This window comes from Crotalus tigris, unplaced genomic scaffold, assembly GCF_016545835.1.
Source record: "Crotalus tigris isolate CLP2741 ecotype Arizona unplaced genomic scaffold, ASM1654583v1 scf7180000017977.1317863, whole genome shotgun sequence".
Classification (NCBI taxonomy): Eukaryota; Metazoa; Chordata; class Lepidosauria; order Squamata; family Viperidae; genus Crotalus; species Crotalus tigris.
The window spans coordinates 1-19505 of NW_024096755.1; the positions used below are offsets into that span (position 1 = coordinate 1).

The 19505-nt window shown below is 39.1% G+C and overlaps 1 protein-coding gene across 1 annotated transcript; it reads right to left on the reverse strand.

Moving 5' to 3' along the window:
• Positions 1–1444: 1444 nt before the first annotated feature.
• On the reverse strand, positions 1445–18740 carry LOC120309016 (phosphatidylinositol transfer protein beta isoform-like). The gene is made up of 12 exons (XM_039345794.1): positions 18633–18740; positions 15997–16027; positions 15664–15809; positions 15496–15587; positions 14569–14576; positions 14029–14103; positions 11572–11655; positions 11082–11159; positions 9218–9328; positions 6747–6869; positions 5646–5727; positions 1445–2873 (listed from the first exon to the last, which is right to left on the reverse strand). The coding sequence occupies exons 1-11, from the start codon at positions 18650–18652 to the stop codon at positions 5680–5682; spliced, it is 816 nt and encodes a 271-aa protein (XP_039201728.1). The 5' UTR covers positions 18653–18740; the 3' UTR covers positions 1445–2873; positions 5646–5679.
• Between the last annotated feature and the right edge of the window lie 765 nt (positions 18741–19505).

The following is a 19505-nucleotide window of genomic DNA, read 5'->3' on the forward strand; positions in this document are numbered from 1 at the left end:
GGGCCAAATGTCAAGAATTAAGCTGGGAGCAAAATGTCTACAAATATTAATTTGGGATAATTCCAATAGAACAGGGGTGTCAAACTGCCGGCCCATGGGCTGGACGCATCATTCGGAAGCTGCGCCCACCCCATTGCCGGCAATGGCAAAACCGTCCCAATACGTTGCGTGACGTCACGTGACGTTGTGAGTTTAACATGTCTGCAATAGAACAAAATACCTGTAAGCTCATGGATAAATTTGGGAAGTGGATTAGTGTGGATTTGCTCCATTAATACAGAGTAACTTGCCTTGCCAGTTTTGGTGAGGGTGTGGGTTTCTTGATATTTCCCATACGCAGAGAAGCCTGGATTACCACCAACAAACAATCAAGCAGAAAGCAATACCCTAATCAATATAAACAAGGAATGAACTCCACACTGAACCGCATTGTTAGTGTTACCTAATTGGGTGATGAAACATCTGCAAGCAAACAGACAGCACCAAGGACTCTAACATTGGGGATGGTTTTGAGCACACATGAGCAATGTTCACATTTAGAGAAGTTGTATAGAGCAGTGGTTCTCAACCTGTGGGTCGGGACCCCATTTCACGGAGGTCGCCAAACAACGCAGTCCGCCATTTTTTCCCCTTTTCCTTAGCTGTGCTACTCCCTTTTATTCTATTGCAATAGTTCTCAACCTGTGGGTCGGGACCCCATTTGGGGTCAAACGACCATTTCACGGGGTCCCCAAATACAGTCCGCCATTTTCCCCCCTTTTCCTTAGCTGTGCTACTCTTTATTCTATTGGCTTTTGAAAGCCAACAGAATAGATTCTCTTGAATAGAGTCTAATTCTACTGGCTTTCAAAAGCCAATAGGAATTGTCCAGGCTGTCTTTGCCCTGCTGAGCCTGCCAAAAGTCCCATTCTGCAAACGGTACTGCAAGTTGTCTGCAGCGAAGGCGAGCTGTCTGGAAGTTTCCACCCCTCCCTGCTGAGCAACTACTAAAAATGTTAAGTAAAAGAGGGCCGGGCTGGGAGGCCGGCAGGCGCAGGGAGGGTTGCTGGCGCACGTGGGACCTGGCGGGTGCCTTACCTCCCTTGGGCTGGGCCAGCTGGTGGCCCAGCCGGTGGTCGGCCTGTGCCATCTCTGCCGCTTGCCAGCTACGCCTCGGCTGGCGCAGGAGGTGGCACCACGCATGTGCGGCGCTCCCGAGCAGGGAAATCCTCGACTTACGACCAGTTGGGTAGTCCTTGACTTACGACTGGTTGGGGTCGCGGCATTAAAAAGGTTGAGAACCACTGGTATAGAGGGAGTCAGAAAAGATAGAAAAGCAAAACAGAGCAGCTAATGAGCATTGAAACATTCTTACTTCTGCAGGATGGGGATCTTGGTCAGCCACACATATCTGCAAATATTATTTCAGCAGTATGCCAATGTTTGTAATTATAAAGTTACTGAGTTAATCACCCAGACGGTCTTTAATTGGACAGCACAAATTAAAACAGATTATGACAGAGCAAGAATACCATTGGTGTCGTTTTGTCTCTCAATTTCTTGCAATTGTGCTTTTTAAACCTAATTTCTTCAGAATCAGTGCCCAGGCAAACAACTCAAAAGATCATCTAGGCAGTTCCCCTCTCTACCTTGTTTTCCAAATAAAAAACAGAATTCCTATCTTCTAGGGTATGAAGCCAACCCACCAGAAAAACACACATTTACACGTGGGGTCTTCTGTCGAAAGTCTATGATAATCTGGGGTGCAAACAAATAATGTGTTGAAATTGCATAAAATATCTCATTTTGATCTTCAGTGCACTGAGAGAACACAAATTACAAAAAAGACTGAAATATACAGCAGTCATTGACTCTCACCCAATATAAGAATTAAACAAGAATTCAGTTTCAAGTTTATTTACCGTTTTACTTTTTAAAAAAGATTTTCAGTGTTTTCTTTTTTAAAAAAAATACTGTTCAGATCCTTGAACTACAGCCCAGGGCCTCCAAGTCTGTTTCTTTCTCCTTCAGCTCCAGGAAGCTTGAAATGCTTCTATGCACCTCTTCCCCAAATGGAAAGCTATTTGCTTTTCCTGGTCCCCTGAAACAGGAGGTAGAGGCGAGGGCAAGCAAGGAAAAGGATCCTGAATTAAAGTGCAGGTCCCAGTGCTGTTTCAAAGCAGAAAAATATAGCAGGAAACTGTCCCACCAAATTTTGATGATGCAGTTTATGCTGTGTCTGAAAATCAGGTCAAATGGGAGACACATTTCTGCCTGTAACTGGCCCTGTCTAGTGGCATGTTTGATCCCAACATGTAGCATGCATAGGAAAACTCCTGGAGTGGAAACTTCATTCCCTCCCCCCCACAGCTCTGGAAGCTGAATGCAGTTTCAAAAAGGGAGAAACAGTTTTCATGGGTGACTTAAAACTCTCCACCATGAAAGAGAACTAACTATATTCCTAACTTTAAATTTCCCCCTCCCAATTCAAATCATCTTTCCCCCCCACTTCCTATAAATTCCTCACCCACCCACTGAAGTATGATTCTAAAAATATTCAGATTAATGTTATTAATATTCATGCATTCCTGACTCTGCAGTGCGAAAAAGGGAGATGCCCCGCCCACCCCTCAAAGGTCCTTGTCCCCTTTGACATCCCATTCATGCGGTAAGGACACCTATTAATCCATGATCAGTAAGTAATATGCAGCAGTTTCATGGGGCTCCCCAGGTTGGTAAAATCGGGGACATCTTGGAATATCTTAGGACCAAATGGATGGAATGAAAGAGAGAACCCGTCTCCCCCTTCCTAGGTGACGAGGAGGAGGAGGAAGAGGGAGAAGGCAGAGTCCCACAAGGATAGGTCCAATCTCAGGTCAGAACGGGCACTGCATCTAGGGTAGAAAAGAGACAGGGAGGAATGAGCAAAATGCAGTATTTTCTCTATGGAGGTCTAAACCTGAAAAAGTTTAATGAAATTCAGCCTTCTCTGACTTACACTTTGCATAAATAAATAAGAGTATTCACGCCAGGCCTTGGGTGGCAACTGCTTGTCTGCCTTGCTTTCTATTTTTGGATGCTTGGATGATGTATACAAAACTTCACACATATGAAACAAAGACCATAGCCTGTGGAATCTACCCCCGTTTTAACTAGAAAAGTATTTCTTGACCTTGGAAACTTTTAAGATATATGGACTTCAACTCAAGAATTCCCCAGCCAGCATGCTTAAAGTCAGAATGGGACAATTCACCGAGGGACAACTCGCTGCGGGCCAATTCAACAACTCAATTTAAATATTTAAAACAATTAGAAAATTATTTTAATTTTTGTCACTGACATTTCATTTTGGCCATTCATTCTTTTGCATCTTTTCTTTAATTATTCTATTCCACCATTTCTTTGTTATTAGTGTAACTCTTGTCCTGCAGTGAGTTGATTATGGCACGTCGGTCGCAGTGAGTTGTCCTAGACCCGTTTAAAGTTGCCATGGTTGAGGAACACTGAAGGACCTTGAGTTCCATTAATGAGAGCCAACTATGAAATAATTGAGGGAAGCTTGGAGAATCAGTCCCTGCTTCCCTTGAACTAGACACCATATATAATGCTACCAATTTACATTACAGTCTGCATAGATCAGGAAGTCTAACAGGAAAAAAGTCTATTACAGGAAATAAATACTACTTTGCAAATATACACATTGAGCAAAATTTCAGCTATGGCCTTTTTTTTAAAAAAAAATAAGAATATTTTTCTTGCTTTCATTAAACCAGACATTTCAAACTCATGACGTCACATGACATCACGCAATGTATCAGGACTGTTTTGCCATTGCCGGCAATGGGGAGGGAGCAGCTTCCGCGTGATGCGTCTGGCCCGCGGGCCGGCAGTTTGACACCCCTGCATTAAACAATAGAAAATCCAAAACCTTAGCTCCTCTATTGCAGTCATCAAACTGTCCTATATAATCTAATGAAAGTTCTGCCCAGTTTAGACCTACCTTTAAGATGCACTTTTGGATATGTGGTCTTAGCTGATGAAGATGAAGACAATGGAAGATGTGTATTAATGAGTACAAACTATTCCTCATTACTGAAAGCTATTTTTTTTCTCAATTTCACTTGAATGTAAAAACTACTTTAAAAATCTGAGGCCTTGCTTTAAGTCTTCGACTAGCTAACGAGCCATGATGGTGCAGTGGTTAGACCGTGATTAGTGGTTATTGCAGGCTAACTCAGCTCACTGCCAGGAGTTTGATTCTGACCAGCTCAAGGTTGACTCAGCCTTCCATCCTTCCAAGATCAGTAAAATGAGGACCCAGATTGTGAGAAGCAATATGTTGACTCTGTAAACTGCTTAGAGAGGGCTGTAAAACACTGGGAAGTGGTATATAAGTCTACGTGCTATTGCTATTGCTAAAATATAATAAGTCCCAAAAGGAAGGATTTTTAAAACTTTATTACCTGGAAGAAACTCCTGGGCCCCAAACTTGTTCTTTTGGACACCAGGCTATAATCTTCAAAGGGGATCTTTCAATCAAAATGTCTGCCATTCTACTTTTTAAAGCAGATTGCTTGTGGCTAGATTGCTTATTGTATCTATGCTTACATTCTACACTTTAAAGTGGAATTTATAGTACAGATTAATGTAGCATTCTTTAAAAAATATTCTATGATCTATTTCTCTTTTATAATTACATGAAGCAATTTAGGCATACAAATAAAGTTTAGATGAATGCTAACTGACAGTTTAAACTAGCTTTCCTCCATCAGATGCAGTTCAGATGTTTGAGGTTATAAATCATAGGCTGGCCAAGAACAAAGAGAGTTTCAACTCAACACATCTGAAAGATACCAAACTGAGGAAGTTACATTTATGCTTTGTTGGTTAAAAAAAGTAGCTAGTATGAATCTGCAAACCCTACTATTTATTTGAATTTATAGTTCTAATCGTAAGAATGTTTCAAAAGTAATACAATGCAAATTGTGACGTTGCCTTAAAATATCCCTACTAATTTTAGCTTTATATGCTCTTCTCTCACAAAAATGATCTATACCATATTGACCACATCTGCTCAGACAGATCTCAGCTAAATAAGATGTGACAAATCTTTTCCTGTGCATGCAGCCCTCTCAGTTGATTCAAGTAAGCCAGGAAATCAATGATTAGCACTAATTTCCTGGTTAACCAAAGCCAAATTTTAAATCATGAATTAATATCCTAGCTTGCACTAAAGCAGACAAATTATTTTTATTATTGTTTTGTTTTGTGCCCTTGAATAAGTGTTGACTTCTGGCGACTATCTGGATAAGTACCTGCAGTTTTCTTTGCAAGTTTTTTCAGAAGTGCTTGCCACTGCTTTCTTTTTTCAGGCTACAGAGAATGACTGGCTCAAGGTCACCCAGTTGGCTTTGTGCCTTAGGTGGAACTAGAACTCACAATCTCCTGATTTCTAGACTGATGCCTGAACCACCACATCAAACTGGCTCTCTATGGCTAATTATAGTCTTCTTTTTTAGTTTACTTGCACTGGAATGGGAAGAGCAAAGGTTGTGTGTGGCAAACATCATACATTTTTATTACGTTAAACTGAGACATGAGCTTTTGAATCAATTCATTGCATTGCTTTCCAGTATGCTATTTATTTCACCCCCGTTTTTTCCAACCTTGTCATTTCTTCGTCTAGGAAGCAGGGGGCATTCATTCATCCCCGACAGTCATGCCTCTCACTGTGCCCTTCTGGCGGATCTGCAATAGAATATAGAATTTCTGGTTGAATGGCTTTTTTGCAAGAATAATTTCCTAATGGGTTTGGCCCACTTCAGTTTCTCCTAGCCTTAATTCCACTTGTCAAAACAATTTTGTGTTTCCTAGCAATAATCAAGTACAACTGAATTCAAATGAATTTACATATTACTATATTTTAATCATAGGTGGCTGTTTATAAATATACAACCAAACGGACGGCTATATAGAGCAGCGTTTCTCAATTTTGGCAATTTGAAGATAATTGGACTTCAATTCCCAGAATTTTCCAGCCAACATGGCTGGCTAGAGAATTCTGGGAGTTGAAGTCCTCACATATCTTCAAGTTGCCAAAGTTGAGAAACACTGCTACAGAAGCAAGAGGCTACTTCTCCTTTTTAATTATTTGGTATCAAAAGAACAAAATAGCAATGGCACTATGGGAAATAGCCAGGCCAATTTTTAAAACCTATTTGAAAAGTTTGTGGTGGAGAGGGTTGCAATCTTTCCAACTCAAAATAGATAATTAAGCCCTTCACAACATGGTATTACTAAAATGTGATGGGTTTGCTGCTGTTACTATACTTGGTCTTAGCCCCAAAGCTGAGGAGTAATGTTTTTGATACTAATTCCAGCAATGATATATCTTGGAGATAAAATATAGCAGACACAAAAAGGTTGGGAAGAGACTACATATGGATCACATATCCCTCCCATATTATAGATTATTAATGTAATTTTTTTACATCTTCCTACTACTAAGAAAGTCTTTTTTTAAAAAAAAATCTTGTTATTTGCACCCTTTTAAGAATAAAACATGATTTTCAAGAAAAAAAGCACATTTGTTGCATTTTTAGCTAGGATCCTTCGTTTTATAAAATACCCTTGTATTCATTTCCTTCTATAGAAGAATAAAGGATTTGTCTCTCATTATAGCAGAGACTTTCCATGGGGAAACAAAGCCACTTGACTACCCCATCCAGTACATACTATACTCCCAAACTGATAACCATCCTTAGTACCTCATCAAGCTCTTTCTGCGTCTCGTCCTCCATCCGCCGGATGTCAGCCATGCTTAAATCCACCCACTTATCCAACCAGCAAAAGAGCTGCCTATGGAAGTTGGTAAAGAGGCGTCTTTCTTGCTGTCAAAGGGGAAAGAGAAGCTTTTAAGAAACTGAGATGCTGAGAATATAAGATGGCCCAAATTGGGAATGAAAAGTAGTTTTCTAAGCCTTTAGACATCAAAGTCACAGGAATAAATCTAGGCTAGGTTCTTCAGACAGAAAAGCAAGACTGGCAGCCATTTTGAATCACAGATAGTCTTTGACTTACAATCAACAATTGAGCCCAAACTTTTTGGTTGCTAATCAAGGTACTTGTTAAGTGAATTTTGCCCCATTTTAAAATCATTCTTGCCACAGTTGTTTTTTTTTTATTATTTTTTTTTATTAAAGAGTTTTATAAATTTTACAAAAAATAAGAAACAATACAAAAACAAAAAACAACATATACAAATAAAAAACAAACATTACCCAACAAAACCCCCCTTCCCCCACCCCTACCCAAACCCCCCCCTTCCCCCCCCCAGGACCTCCCAGAGCAGAATATAGGCTTAATTAAATAAAAAGTTAAAAAAAATTATATAAAAAAGAATAGAAAATAGAATATATATATATATATATATAAAGTTAAAAATTATGAAAAAACTATATAATATTTTTTATATCAAATTTAAATTGTATGAATTTTATCCATTTATCCCAAACAGCAAGAAATTTCTCTTGCGTTTGTCCCTTTAAGAAAGCCGAAATCTTTGCCATTTCCGCCAAATGAGACACTTTAAGAAACCATTCCTGCAATGTAGGCAAAGATTCCTTCTTCCAATATTGTCCTACTAACAGCCTCGCAGCTGTTATCAAGTTTAACATCAATATAATCTCCTTTGTATCACAATCAGTAACTATACCTAACAAAAATAATTGTGGAGTAAATTTTACCCTCCTTTTAAAAATTCTCTGGATATTCCACCATATCTTAATCCAGAATGCTTTTATCTCTCTGCACGACCACCAAATATGATAATAAGTAGCATCCATACAACCACATCTCCAACATTTAGGTTGTAAGTCAGGGTACATAAAAGACATTTTTTGTGGATCAAGGTGCCATCTATAAAACATTTTATAAAAATTCTCCCTTAAGTTCTGTGCTTGTGTAAATTTGACATTTCTCACCCAAATAATTTCCCAGGTGTCCAATGGAACTGGCTCACCAAAATTCTGCGCCCATCTAATCATACAATCTTTAATTAGTTCCGTTTCTGAATCCAATTCAACTAAAACCCCATAGATCCTCTTAATGTGGGTTTGTCTTTGATCCTTCACTTGCTTAATAAGATTTTCATCTTCTCTGTGAAAACCCACCTTACAGTCCATCTTCCATCTATCTAATAATTGCCTATATTGGAACCAAGAATAAATAATATTTTCTTGTGCTAACTCTTCCCGTAATTTTAACTGCCAGTTTTGTCCATCCCATTTAAGTAACTGTCTATAGGACACCATATCCATTTTAACCCCTCTTTTTATTCCTTCTATTGCATGCCAAGGTACGGCCCATAATGGTACTTTAAAATCACTTTTGTAATATTTTCTCCAAACCCTAAGTAAAGAAATTCTTAAGATATGAGATTTAAAAGCCCAATCCATTTTTTTATTAAATATTAAATAGGCATGCCACCCAAAAAGTAAATTCCATCCCTCTAAGTGAAGTATATCAGAATTTGTCAAATTTACCCAGTCACTAACTAATGTTAAAACCACCGCATCATAATATAATTTCAAATTCGGCACCTTGAGTCCTCCCCTCTCACGGAAATCTTGCATAATTTTAAATTTAACCCTTGGCTTTTTCCCTGCCCAAATAAATTTAGTCTTTGACTTACAATCAACAATTGAGCCCAAACTTTTTGGTTGCTAATCAAGGTACTTGTTAAGTGAATTTTGCCCCATTTTAAAATCATTCTTGCCACAGTTGTTAAGTGAATCACTGCAGTTGTTAAATTAGTAACACAGTTAAGTGAATCTGGCTTCCCCATTGATTTTGCTTCTCAGAAGATCGCATGATTTCCCAGACAATGCAACCATCACAAATACATGCCAATTGCCAAAGGTCTGAATTTCTATCACGTGACCACGGGAACACTACAATGCTTGTACACGTGAAAAATAATGTCACTTTTTTCAGTGTTGTTGTAACTTCGAACAGTCACTAAACGAATGGTTGTAAGTTGAGGACTGCCTGTAGTTAATTCTGTGCTTCTGAGAAAATGGCCCGATGTTTACTGGACTCAATCTCTCTATCCTATTATTCCATAAAAAGCAATATCTGCTTGATATTATTGAGGGGGGACTTTCCCCCCTCAAACAGAGCTTCAGATTCCAGCAAATTTCCTCAAACCAGGGCAAACAACTGTCCACCTTGAACTCACCTTTTGGATAAACTTTTCAACCCTTCCCTGAAGGCCCCACCAGCGGAACTTCACAGTCACAAGTTTGTAGGCACACATGTGGGGACAATCTTCATTATTGGCTAGTTCCCGCTAACAGGAAAGGAAAAAAAAGGGGGGGGGGAGAAAGAATAAAATCAGAAGAGTTAAGGCAGAACCAGGATGTGGTATTTTGTCCAAGTGCATGTGACTTTTGAATGGCATGCCCAAAGTCACACTCCTCCAATACATTCGTATTGGACATCCAGAACACAAATGAAATTCAATTTCACAGATTTGGTTTGTGATTAAATACAGTTACAGGTAAATCCTTGCTTAGTGACCATAATTGGCACCGGCCACTTCATTGCTAAGCAGAAAATCACCTGACTGCCAAAAATTCTGAATGTCACTTCCCAATTATTAAGCAAACTGCCAGTCATTGAGACATTAGGTAACCAGAACTTGTGGTTATATTCTGCATTCGCTCTGCTTGTCATGACACTTGTTGTGAAGTACCTAAATGGCAATCATGTGACTACATAATGCTGCAATAGTTGTAAATCCACTTCAGTTGTGAAGCATCCAAATGGTAATCATGTGACCCTGAGATGCTTGGATGGTCATAATTGTGAGAACTGGTCACAAAGCTAGGTGTTTTTAAACATCATCATAACTCTAACAGTTACTACATGAGGACTATTTGTGCTATCATCTCATTGCAATCATGTATGGGGTTTTCCTTCTGACACAGGAAAGCATGCAGAGCACATAGAATTTGTGGACCAAGAAAGGAGGGAGGCCTTAGATGGAGCATGCAGCAGCATCTGAACTCAATGGCCTTTCCCACTGGAGGGAGGCACAGGGTAATTTTTCTAGACTTTTTCCTCTATAGCCCTTGGCTGGACTCAGCCCCATTTTAAACTCATGCTAGTTTCTCCCACGTACCAAATTTGGCCCAGTTCTGTTCAGAGGGCTTCCCAAAGATAGACAGGTAGAGTTACAAGCCATTTTACATAATTCTCTATTTTTATCATTCTGTTGGGTTGGAAAGAAGTTCTTAAAAAATTGTAATACTACTCAAGGCTTGGCGAGGGCATAGGTCTTCCCTTCTTTCACCCCCACAAATCCTGGACATTTTAAAATAATGTTTCTCTTTGGTGAAACACCTGAGGGCAACTTGAGAGAGGCAAAAAGAGCAGATAATGGTAAATCAAAATTTCCCACATAATTTTTTTTTATCCAGTTTGCATTTTTCAACAAACAATATACTTGAAAAAAAAAACTTTATCCCTCCGGACAACCCTTCAAGTGAAGAAAAGAGAGATTGCTTTTCTTTTAAGGCATTCGTGTTAGGCTGAGAAAATAATGGCTGGTCTGGGACCATCAGATATATTTTAAAGACAAGGCAATCAATTTCATGCTATTAATCTGTCATTTCCATCCTGGTGCTCTCCAGATGCAGGCTGGGGATGGTGGGAGTTGTATAGCAACATTTTCAGAGGATGTCAAATTGTGGAAGGCTAGTCTAGCACAGCAGAGGAGTTGTGTGGCATAACTACACCTCTGAAACCCATGGGCAGCTTAAGTCAGCCCAGCGGAACAACACTGTGTATGAGCAAGGCTTATAATTCTATGGAAAAAAGCAGGACTGATCTCCTATTTTAGATGAGAGATAACCTGATAACCATAAACATTTGGTCAAACCAAATTTGGGGGATTCTAACGAGGTTGCTTCTTTTCAAGCCTCTCTTGGAATCTAAAATGCCTGAATGCGGGGGGGGGGGGGGAGTTGGGAGGGAGGAGGGCAGGCAATCAAAGATGCACTAAAAAGCCAGTTTCCTTCTTTTTGTGGGGTAGATATTACCTTCCAGTCGGGGCCGAGAGGGCCTCTGCCCGTCTTCAGAGATTTGAAAAGAGCTGGATCTTCATCTGGTTTGTAATCCTGAAAGAGAAAAGAGTTGAGGAAAGGTGGCAGCATGCAGGACAGAAGTCCTAGCAAACTGTGATGTGAGGAAGAATCTGAATAACTATTTTTTAAAAAAATAGTTAGAACAAGTCAACGCATTTCCCGCTACAGTTAAGCAGAAACAACTAGCTTAGCTACAGAGGAAGGTTGAAAAAGGCAATGTTTAACATCCAAAAGTCAGTGAAAAACAAAAGAGACTGAGGATGACACCAGAACTTAAGCAAGCTGTTAGTGGAACTGGTATAGGTCATCATCACTACAGATTAATTATCTGTAGCCCACCAGAGTTTCCCAGTCCTCTTTTCATGACTCAGAATTGTCCTGCCTTCATCTCAGGTCACCCATCTTGCCAACTGCCAAGGCCACAGCCCAGCCAACATCTTCTTACGTCATCTGATACGTGTGTCCGATCACCAATGTCTATGTGAACAACTTCCACATCTTTCCAAGTATCTGCATCCAGCCCATGGACCTGCAAAGGAGAAATTGCAATTTCAGAAGTTACTGACAATATCAAAGGTAGGTGATTCTGGTGAATTTCTGCTTACGTTTTATATGTATTGATGATATTTTAGATCAGGGGTTCTCAACCTTGGCAACTTTAAGACTTATGGACTTCAACTCCCAGAATTCCTCAGCCAGCTGGCTGAGGAATTCTGGAAGTTGAAGTCCACAAGTCTTAAAGTTGCCAAGGTTGAGAACCCCTGTACAGTGAGTGAGTTCACACCTCATAATAAGGCACACAACTTTTTACAGTCTGCCTTTTGAGTAGCCTGCCTAGAATTGCATTCCAAAATGAAGTGGGTGGGACCAGGACAAAAGAATTTGATTGAATTTTAATTATTATTAAAATGATTAGAATGATTGCTCTCTGTTCATTTATTGAAAAGTTTAAGAAATTATCATTAAAATATTTTTAAATGAAATATTTATTAATTCCCATTTCCATAATTTACAGTTTGATAACAAGCTCTAAATATGGATCGTCCTGTGGCCACTTATGAAGCACCAACAAAACTACTTTTTTAGGGTAGGTTTTTGCTCAGGTTAACAGCTATATATAGATCAGATAGTCATGGTTTCAGAACATCCAACCGGTTTGAAACTATGTTTTTGTTGACTGTAAATATAGTACAATATGATGTGTGAACAAGGAAGTATTCATGATTTTTTTTATTTGATCATTGTTTGCTGTAAGGCCTTTTTTAAGCATCTAACCAAGACATAATTATGTAAGTCAAGAGTTGTTTTTAAAAAGAAAAAAAAACCTTTGGCATTAGCTATGAAATTTTAAATGAACCATGAAAATTTTGCTTGTCTAAAAGACTGGCTTATGTCTCTGGCTTCTTTAACAAAAAGAAATATGACTAGATATGTGAATGTAGCCATTATCTAAAATTGCTGCCAGCTTTCTTTTAATCTATGGGATCCCTAGAGACTCTTCTCCAGCTGACTTCCTTAGTTTAAGGATAGGTAAGTAGCATATGGAATGCTATCTTCTTGGGGACTTCAATCAACTTTTGGAGTATTTCGTCCAGGACTTTCTCCAATTTTTTCTATGACATATTGTCGTCAAGTTAAAGCCTGTTGCATTTGCTTGAACTTGCTTGATACTTTGAATGCTAACCTATTTAGGTTCTGTATTACTTCCTTTTGTCCATTGCCCTGTAGAATCTTGTTTCATTGGGCTACTTTGTACATCATGATTAAACATAATTCTTTTGATTTTGAGGTACTGCGTCAAGCAAGATCTTGCTCCAGCTTCTTTGCTTTTTAAAAAATCTGTTTATTCTAAGTGCTTTATTTCCTATTAAATGTGTTACACAATGCATGAAATCTCATTGTTGACATCTGCCTAGATAACACAAACCACTTCTGGAGAGGAAGATTTATTTCTGAAAAACCAGAGTCACTCCCTAAATAATCAAATCAGTCTTTTCCAGAACTCCCCAAGAGAACATTGGATTGTTCTATGCCTCAAACATGGAGTTTAACACATCCCAATTATAACAACCCACAGTTTAACTGTAATTAAAGTGGACTGGGATAACATGTTAAATTCAACATCATACAGACCCTAATGGCTGGATTTGAACAATATGGCAAGCCCCAAGGAAATAAAGCACGGCTTAATTTCCCATGTCACATTAAGCCAATAAGCACATAAACGTAACAATTTTAAATTTCACTTCTACATAATTAGCCAGACATGAAAATAAATGCTGATAGGGATATGTAAAGCTGAATTCTCTGAACCACAATGATTCAGCTGTTCCAAAGATTTTCTGGAAGCTAACTCTCCAAACCAGAATAAGTCAGTGATATTCTCAGTGTCCCCTAATCATGGATTAACCGCAGTTTTATTTCTGGGTAATAAAACTTGAGTCCAGCAATGCAAAATCTTATTGCCTATACAAGCAATCCTTGACTTACAATTACAACTGAGCCCATTCTATTGCTAAGCAAGACAGTTAAGTGAGTTTTGCCCCATTTTATGACCTTTCTTGCCCTGCAACTGTTAAGTGAATCTGGCTTCCCCATTGACTTTACTTGTCAGAAGGTTGCAAAAAGTGATCACATGACCCCAGGACACTGCAACCCTCATAAATGCATGCCAGCTGCCAAGCGTCCAAAGTTTGATCAGATAATCATAGGGATGCTGCAACAGTTGTAAGTGTGAAAAATGGTCATAAGTCACTTTTTTCAATACCTCTATAACTTTGAACTAAACAAATGGTTGTAAGTTGAGGACTACCTATAAAGAATAAAATTCGGTACGATTTAGGTACCCCAATTATTTGGACTGTTAGCATGCAATCTGTTAGATTTGCATTCTTCCACTTACATTTTCATGTTCACCTAAATCGGGTTTGTGCCACGTTTCAATTTTGACAAAGAAATCATCCTTCATGTACTCATTCTATTGAAGAGGAGAAGGAAACAAGGTTACAAGAATTCTTGGTGCAGACAATAGAACCTGCAAACACTAAAGGCCACAATTGTTGGGGATATGTTACCTTGAATCTTCTGAGTCAATTTGTACAACTATGAATTGACTATAACGATTCAATTCATAGAACAGATGAACCCCGTAAGACGGTACGTATTAGAGCAGGGGTCCCTAACCCCCAGTCTATGGGCCAGATCTGGTCTGTGAACCATTGTGAACTGAGCTGCGCAAGGGGCAACGAGCACATGAAGCTCCATTTGCGCAAGCAGTGAGCGCGCGTGTGAACTTGTCCCCTCTCCCCACCCCACCAGCAGTTCACATAGCCAGAAAGGTTGGGGACCCTGTATTAGAGGAAACAGATGTGTTCAAAAGGCTATGGGGAAGAATAAACAGGGAAAATGCCCCCCATAGCTACCCATTTCAGAACTCACTCACCGTAATAACTGCAGCAGATGAGGCCAAAATAAGGGAAAAGACAAAAAGCATATTAGTGTGGCAAAGCAACACAGAAAATCTTGCTAAATTACATCTTATTATTCCATCCCAACAATAAAAGTACAGTAATAACGATGCATCTCAAACTGTCATGCTAGAATCCAGCACTCAATAAGCAGAATGCATCAGAGCTGAGAAATCTAGAAATGGATGTTTTGGGATCCAAGCATTGCATTTAACTTTTTTGGGAGGACTCAGGACCCAGCGGCATGAAGAATGATGCCAAGAGAAACTGCTATGTGATTCAGAGCCCGGATTTTCAATTTTTCTCCTGGGTTATGGAGTACAATTTGGGCACTTTTCTTTCCTTTTAAAAAAAACTTATACTAAAACTTTTATTATGAATTCCTTTTTTACTGTTTTTTTTATTTTATTTTAGGCAAATGCATCTGGAAAAGGGCAGAGGTGGCCAATCCAAGCTATTGAGTATTAGCAGACTTATTTTCAATGTGATGCTTAACATCGTAGAAAGTGAATCAGAGAATATAACAGCAATTATATCTAAATGTTCCATTGCCCTCTGACCAATTTTGTAGAACTTTGGTATTTTCAGATTACATGCAGCAATAATAATAATAATAAACAGAGATCTGTTGGAAAATTATACCAAGCTCCATCCACCCTCTGCAAGCACCCATTCTCAATTCAAGCAGGATTTATCATGAATGGGTGCTCCCTGAACCTCTGGCAAAACACTGCTATTTGCCACTGAGAATTTATACCAAAAATAAAATTATCTTATTCAGTAACATATGGAAATTTTAATGTTTTCTTGAATTATAGAACTTGAACGACACCATCCTGGTCAATAATAGTTTCTGTCAATACTAAAGAGGTTTTTTTCCCCCCCCCCTCCCGCAGGCTCACCCGTCCGACAGTAAGGATAGGCATTCCAGGCTCTTTCGTGGACAACAAGGGACCCTTCTGGGGCAAAAATCTTGATGAATCCTGGAACTTTGCTGTGGGAGAAAGAAGCAAGAGAAGGCTTCAGATCCAGCATTGCCATCAGCTGTCCACACCCAGGATGGTTCTTACCTCTGAAGGTGGTAGATCTTATGAGTGTACTGCCCCTGCTCTCCCTCGTGTTGGTAGGGCTCATTTTTCAGCACCTCTATTCCTTCACCACCACCAGTGTTGTTCTTACTAGCCTCAGCCACGGAAAATAATTGTCCCACTTGATACTGAAGATGGCAAAAAGAGAGAGGAGGGTAAAATTCTGTTTCCCCTGAGAGAAAGGAAGGCTACTGATAGCTATTGTGAGTGGAAGGCAAAGCAAGTCAGAGTGTGACAAGTTCTGAACTACCCACAATCTTTATCAGTGGGGTTAATAAAGGTGTGAATTCCCTCAGAGCAAAGTTTATTACTCACCTCTTCTACGGAGCAAGGTAGTACCACCCGACTGGATTTTTTTTGTTGCAGGGGAGGAAAAGAAAGAGAAGGAAAATAGTTAGATAGGTTTCTCCCAATTTTCAGTCCCTCCCATTTTTTACTATATAAAAAGAGTGTATGAATGTACTCATACAAATATAGTATTTAGGTAGAATAGAGCCAGGAGTTTGATCCTAATGGGCTCAATGTTGACTCAGCTTCCATCATTTTGAGGCCCCAGATTGTTGGGGGTAATAGGTTGACTCTATAAACCGCTTAGAGTGTTTTATAAAGTGGTATGTAAGTCTAAGTCCTATTGCTATATTTCATCAACAGATTAACTGTGATAGCTTAGAAAATACACTGAATTCTCTGAGCTACAAAGGATCCTTCACAGGTTTGCTTACCAGACCAGATGCAACAGATTCAGATTAGATTTTTATTCTTAATTTGTTTTTAATAGCTCTTACAAGAAAAAAAAACTTTAAAAGGACATGATCCTTTTGGTTTGTTTGCAATAAATAGTCCCATTAATCACTAAAATATTTATTCTCATCATTCCTGCCTAAAGAGATCTGAGATAAGAACCTTTCAAATCATTTTGCTTCAGCCACAGAATTTTACAGTGCATACAGACAACAAAACCTTTCCACCTTTTCTTACCAACTCCCTTTTTAACCCCCTTCCCCCTTTTTTGCTTTAAAAAGTCATGACAAAAATATTAAATTGTTATATAAAAATAGTTAGGTACAATTTTGATTGCTAGCACTAGAAGCTATCCATCTGAAAATATTTTAAAGGATGTGACTAAGTTCAATGGGATAAAATCCATAACTATATTAAGTTACAAAGCAATTTATACTGAATACTGCAGTTTAGTTGATGGACATTATTATTCCACATTACGTCTCATTTAAAAAAGAAATCTCAAAGCAATTATAAACATATATGCAGAGCGCAATTGGTTTCAATTATACTCTGAGTGGGAGGTTTATTTAAGGAATTATCATAAATTAAACTTCTCAACAGTCACTTCTCTATCCTTATTTATTAAATTTGCAAGGCCATCTAACTGCCATGAGACTTAATGAAGAGGACAAAAAAAGATTACAAATACCAAATAACAATAAAATGACAGAAATAATTATCCCCATTTTACTTCCACCTGAGCTAAGGAAACTTGTTGCCCTAAGGGGCTTTTTTAGTAGTAAATAATACACTTTTTTTTAGTGTTTTGAGGCAACAAATGGCTTGGGCCATTATGAACAAGCAGACAGATATTTGTGGACTACAAATTGTGTAGACTCTCCTTTTTTGCAAAGATAGCAGAAAGATATCGGCGCCTAAGAAACACAACAGATCATTGAAAACTTTATAGTTTAAAGTATGCATGTTTCAATATTGATTTGCTATGTTAAAGCCACCTGACTTAAAAAGAGAGTCTGGTCAGCTTACAAAATATCAAATACAGAACAAAAACAAAGTTAAAAACTATCCAAACAAGATAGCAATGATAACATTCAGAAAACACAGCAAGCTAACACCCTAATTTAGCAATCCAAATTATCAACCAGGCAGGAAACAAAGATATTATCAAAAAAGTTTTAGCCTTTATGAGACATATAATAAAGGCAAAATCTCTGAGTCCAATTTGAATTCTAGTGGTTTCATAACTATTTCTACGTGGATTTCTTGGACATTATAAAAAGGTGAGCACCAGGGCATTCTAGGATTTTTTTAAAATTGTCTAATCTATCACAAAATGTTGGTATTTCCTGTTGGCTCACCCATGCACTAACCTGAATCAACTTTGACTTTTGAGCATGAAAGCAATATAAATAAATATATTCCTGTCCTGGCATGTTAGCAAAGAAAAATCTGTTGCAAACTTTCCTATATACTGCTTAAGCATGATTTGCAGTGACACTTTGCATTTCCATATGTCTGTTTTTATTCTAATTAAGTTGCACTAAATCTATTCCTAAAGTACAACAGGTTCTATACTGGAAAAGGCAGCCAAGAAACTATTGTGATACTCCCTAACGAACTCTCTCATATTTATTATTGAAGATTAATAAGTTATTGATGTTGGGAGAGCAGTAATTAAGAAGAAAATATCTTCTCTGAAAACAAGGAATGAGTCAGTTCTAAAAAGTAGATAACCGGCTTTGTGGTAGTGTGTTATTCTTAGTCTCCTCAACTGGATGCCATCTGTGAGCAGGAAAGAAGCTGGAAGAAATACGGTGCTTTCCGAAGCATTGAGACACAAGAAGCATGCTGGCTGGGAATAAAGAAGTTTTAATCCAACCCCTCAGTTAAGGCTGTTCAGAAAACAGCAAAAAGTGCTACTTCGAACTCAAAGTAGTTAAAGAACCCATTTCATCCAAATGTCAGATCTAAACTAAGATTGATAATATTTTCACAGCATCCAAAATATAACATGAAATAGTTCTGGACTATATAACCGTTAGGTGCTACATAAAACAGTCAAATAAAGAGGGGGGAGGGGTAACCGTGTATAGCAGCTCCTGCGTCCCTCAGTTACCTACCCCCTCCCTTTATGAGCCCCTCCCACCTTCCATTAACTCTTGCCCCCCTGCGCACCTCTCACCCACCCCTGCCCCTCCAGTACTTACAACTCTTTAATGAGCACCATCCCTCACACCCTTCCAGCGTCTCGCACGCCCAAAGCACCGTGCCTTCTCTTCCTGGTCCCCACTCCCCGGTCATTGACGCCATTTCCGCCCTCACTCCAGCCACCACTTGCCCAGACCAGCCCCTTACGACGCCATTTCCGCCCTCAATCGGGCTTCTTTTTTTCCCGGCAGAAGCCGCCGAAGCAATGAATGGGCGATATGGAGCAGGGGTGGGTCTTCCTGTCGGACAGATAATTGCCTCTTGATTGGCAGGGCGGCAGATTCCGGAAACGAATACAATAGCCCACCTCGCGAGGAGGACTCAGCCGAGTTTTGCTGAGGCGTGTGAAGATTTCGCCCTGAAATACAAAAACAGCAAGCTCCGCTGCTTTTATGGCTAGGCATATATCGATTTTAGGAAACACCGAGCCACTAGTACAATGTAAAAAAAAAAAGATATTGAGACTCTAGAAAGTGCAGAGAAGAGCAACAAAGATGATTAGGTGACTGATGGTTAAAACATATGAAGAACGGTTGCTGGAATTGGGTATGTCTAGTTTAATGAAGAGAAGGACGAGGGGGGACATGATAGCAGTGTTCCAATATCTCAGGGGCTGCCACAAAAGAGGGGGTCAAGGTATTCTTCAAAGCACCTGAAGGCAGGACAAGAAGCAATGGACTAATCAAGGAGAGAAGCAATCTAGAACGAAGGAGAAACTTTTTGACCATTACAACAATTAACCAGTGGAACCACTTGCCTCCAGAAGTTATGAATGCTCCAACACTGGAAGATTTTAAGGAGATATTGGACAATCATTTGTCCGAAATGGTATAGGGTAGTGATGGCAAACCTTTTAGAGACCGAGTGCCCAA

Excerpts from the sequence above, each read along its gene's own strand:
- LOC120309016 (XM_039345794.1), bottom strand. The coding sequence starts at position 18,652 with ATGGTGCTCATTAAAGAGTT. Across the intron at positions 16,028-18,632 it reads ATGGTGCTCATTAAAGAGTT|TCGGGTGGTACTACCTTGCT; the intron begins GTAAGTACTGGA and ends AAAAAAATCCAG. Across the intron at positions 6,870-9,217 it reads TTGAAAAGTTTATCCAAAAG|CAAGAAAGACGCCTCTTTAC; the intron begins GTGAGTTCAAGG and ends CCCCTTTGACAG.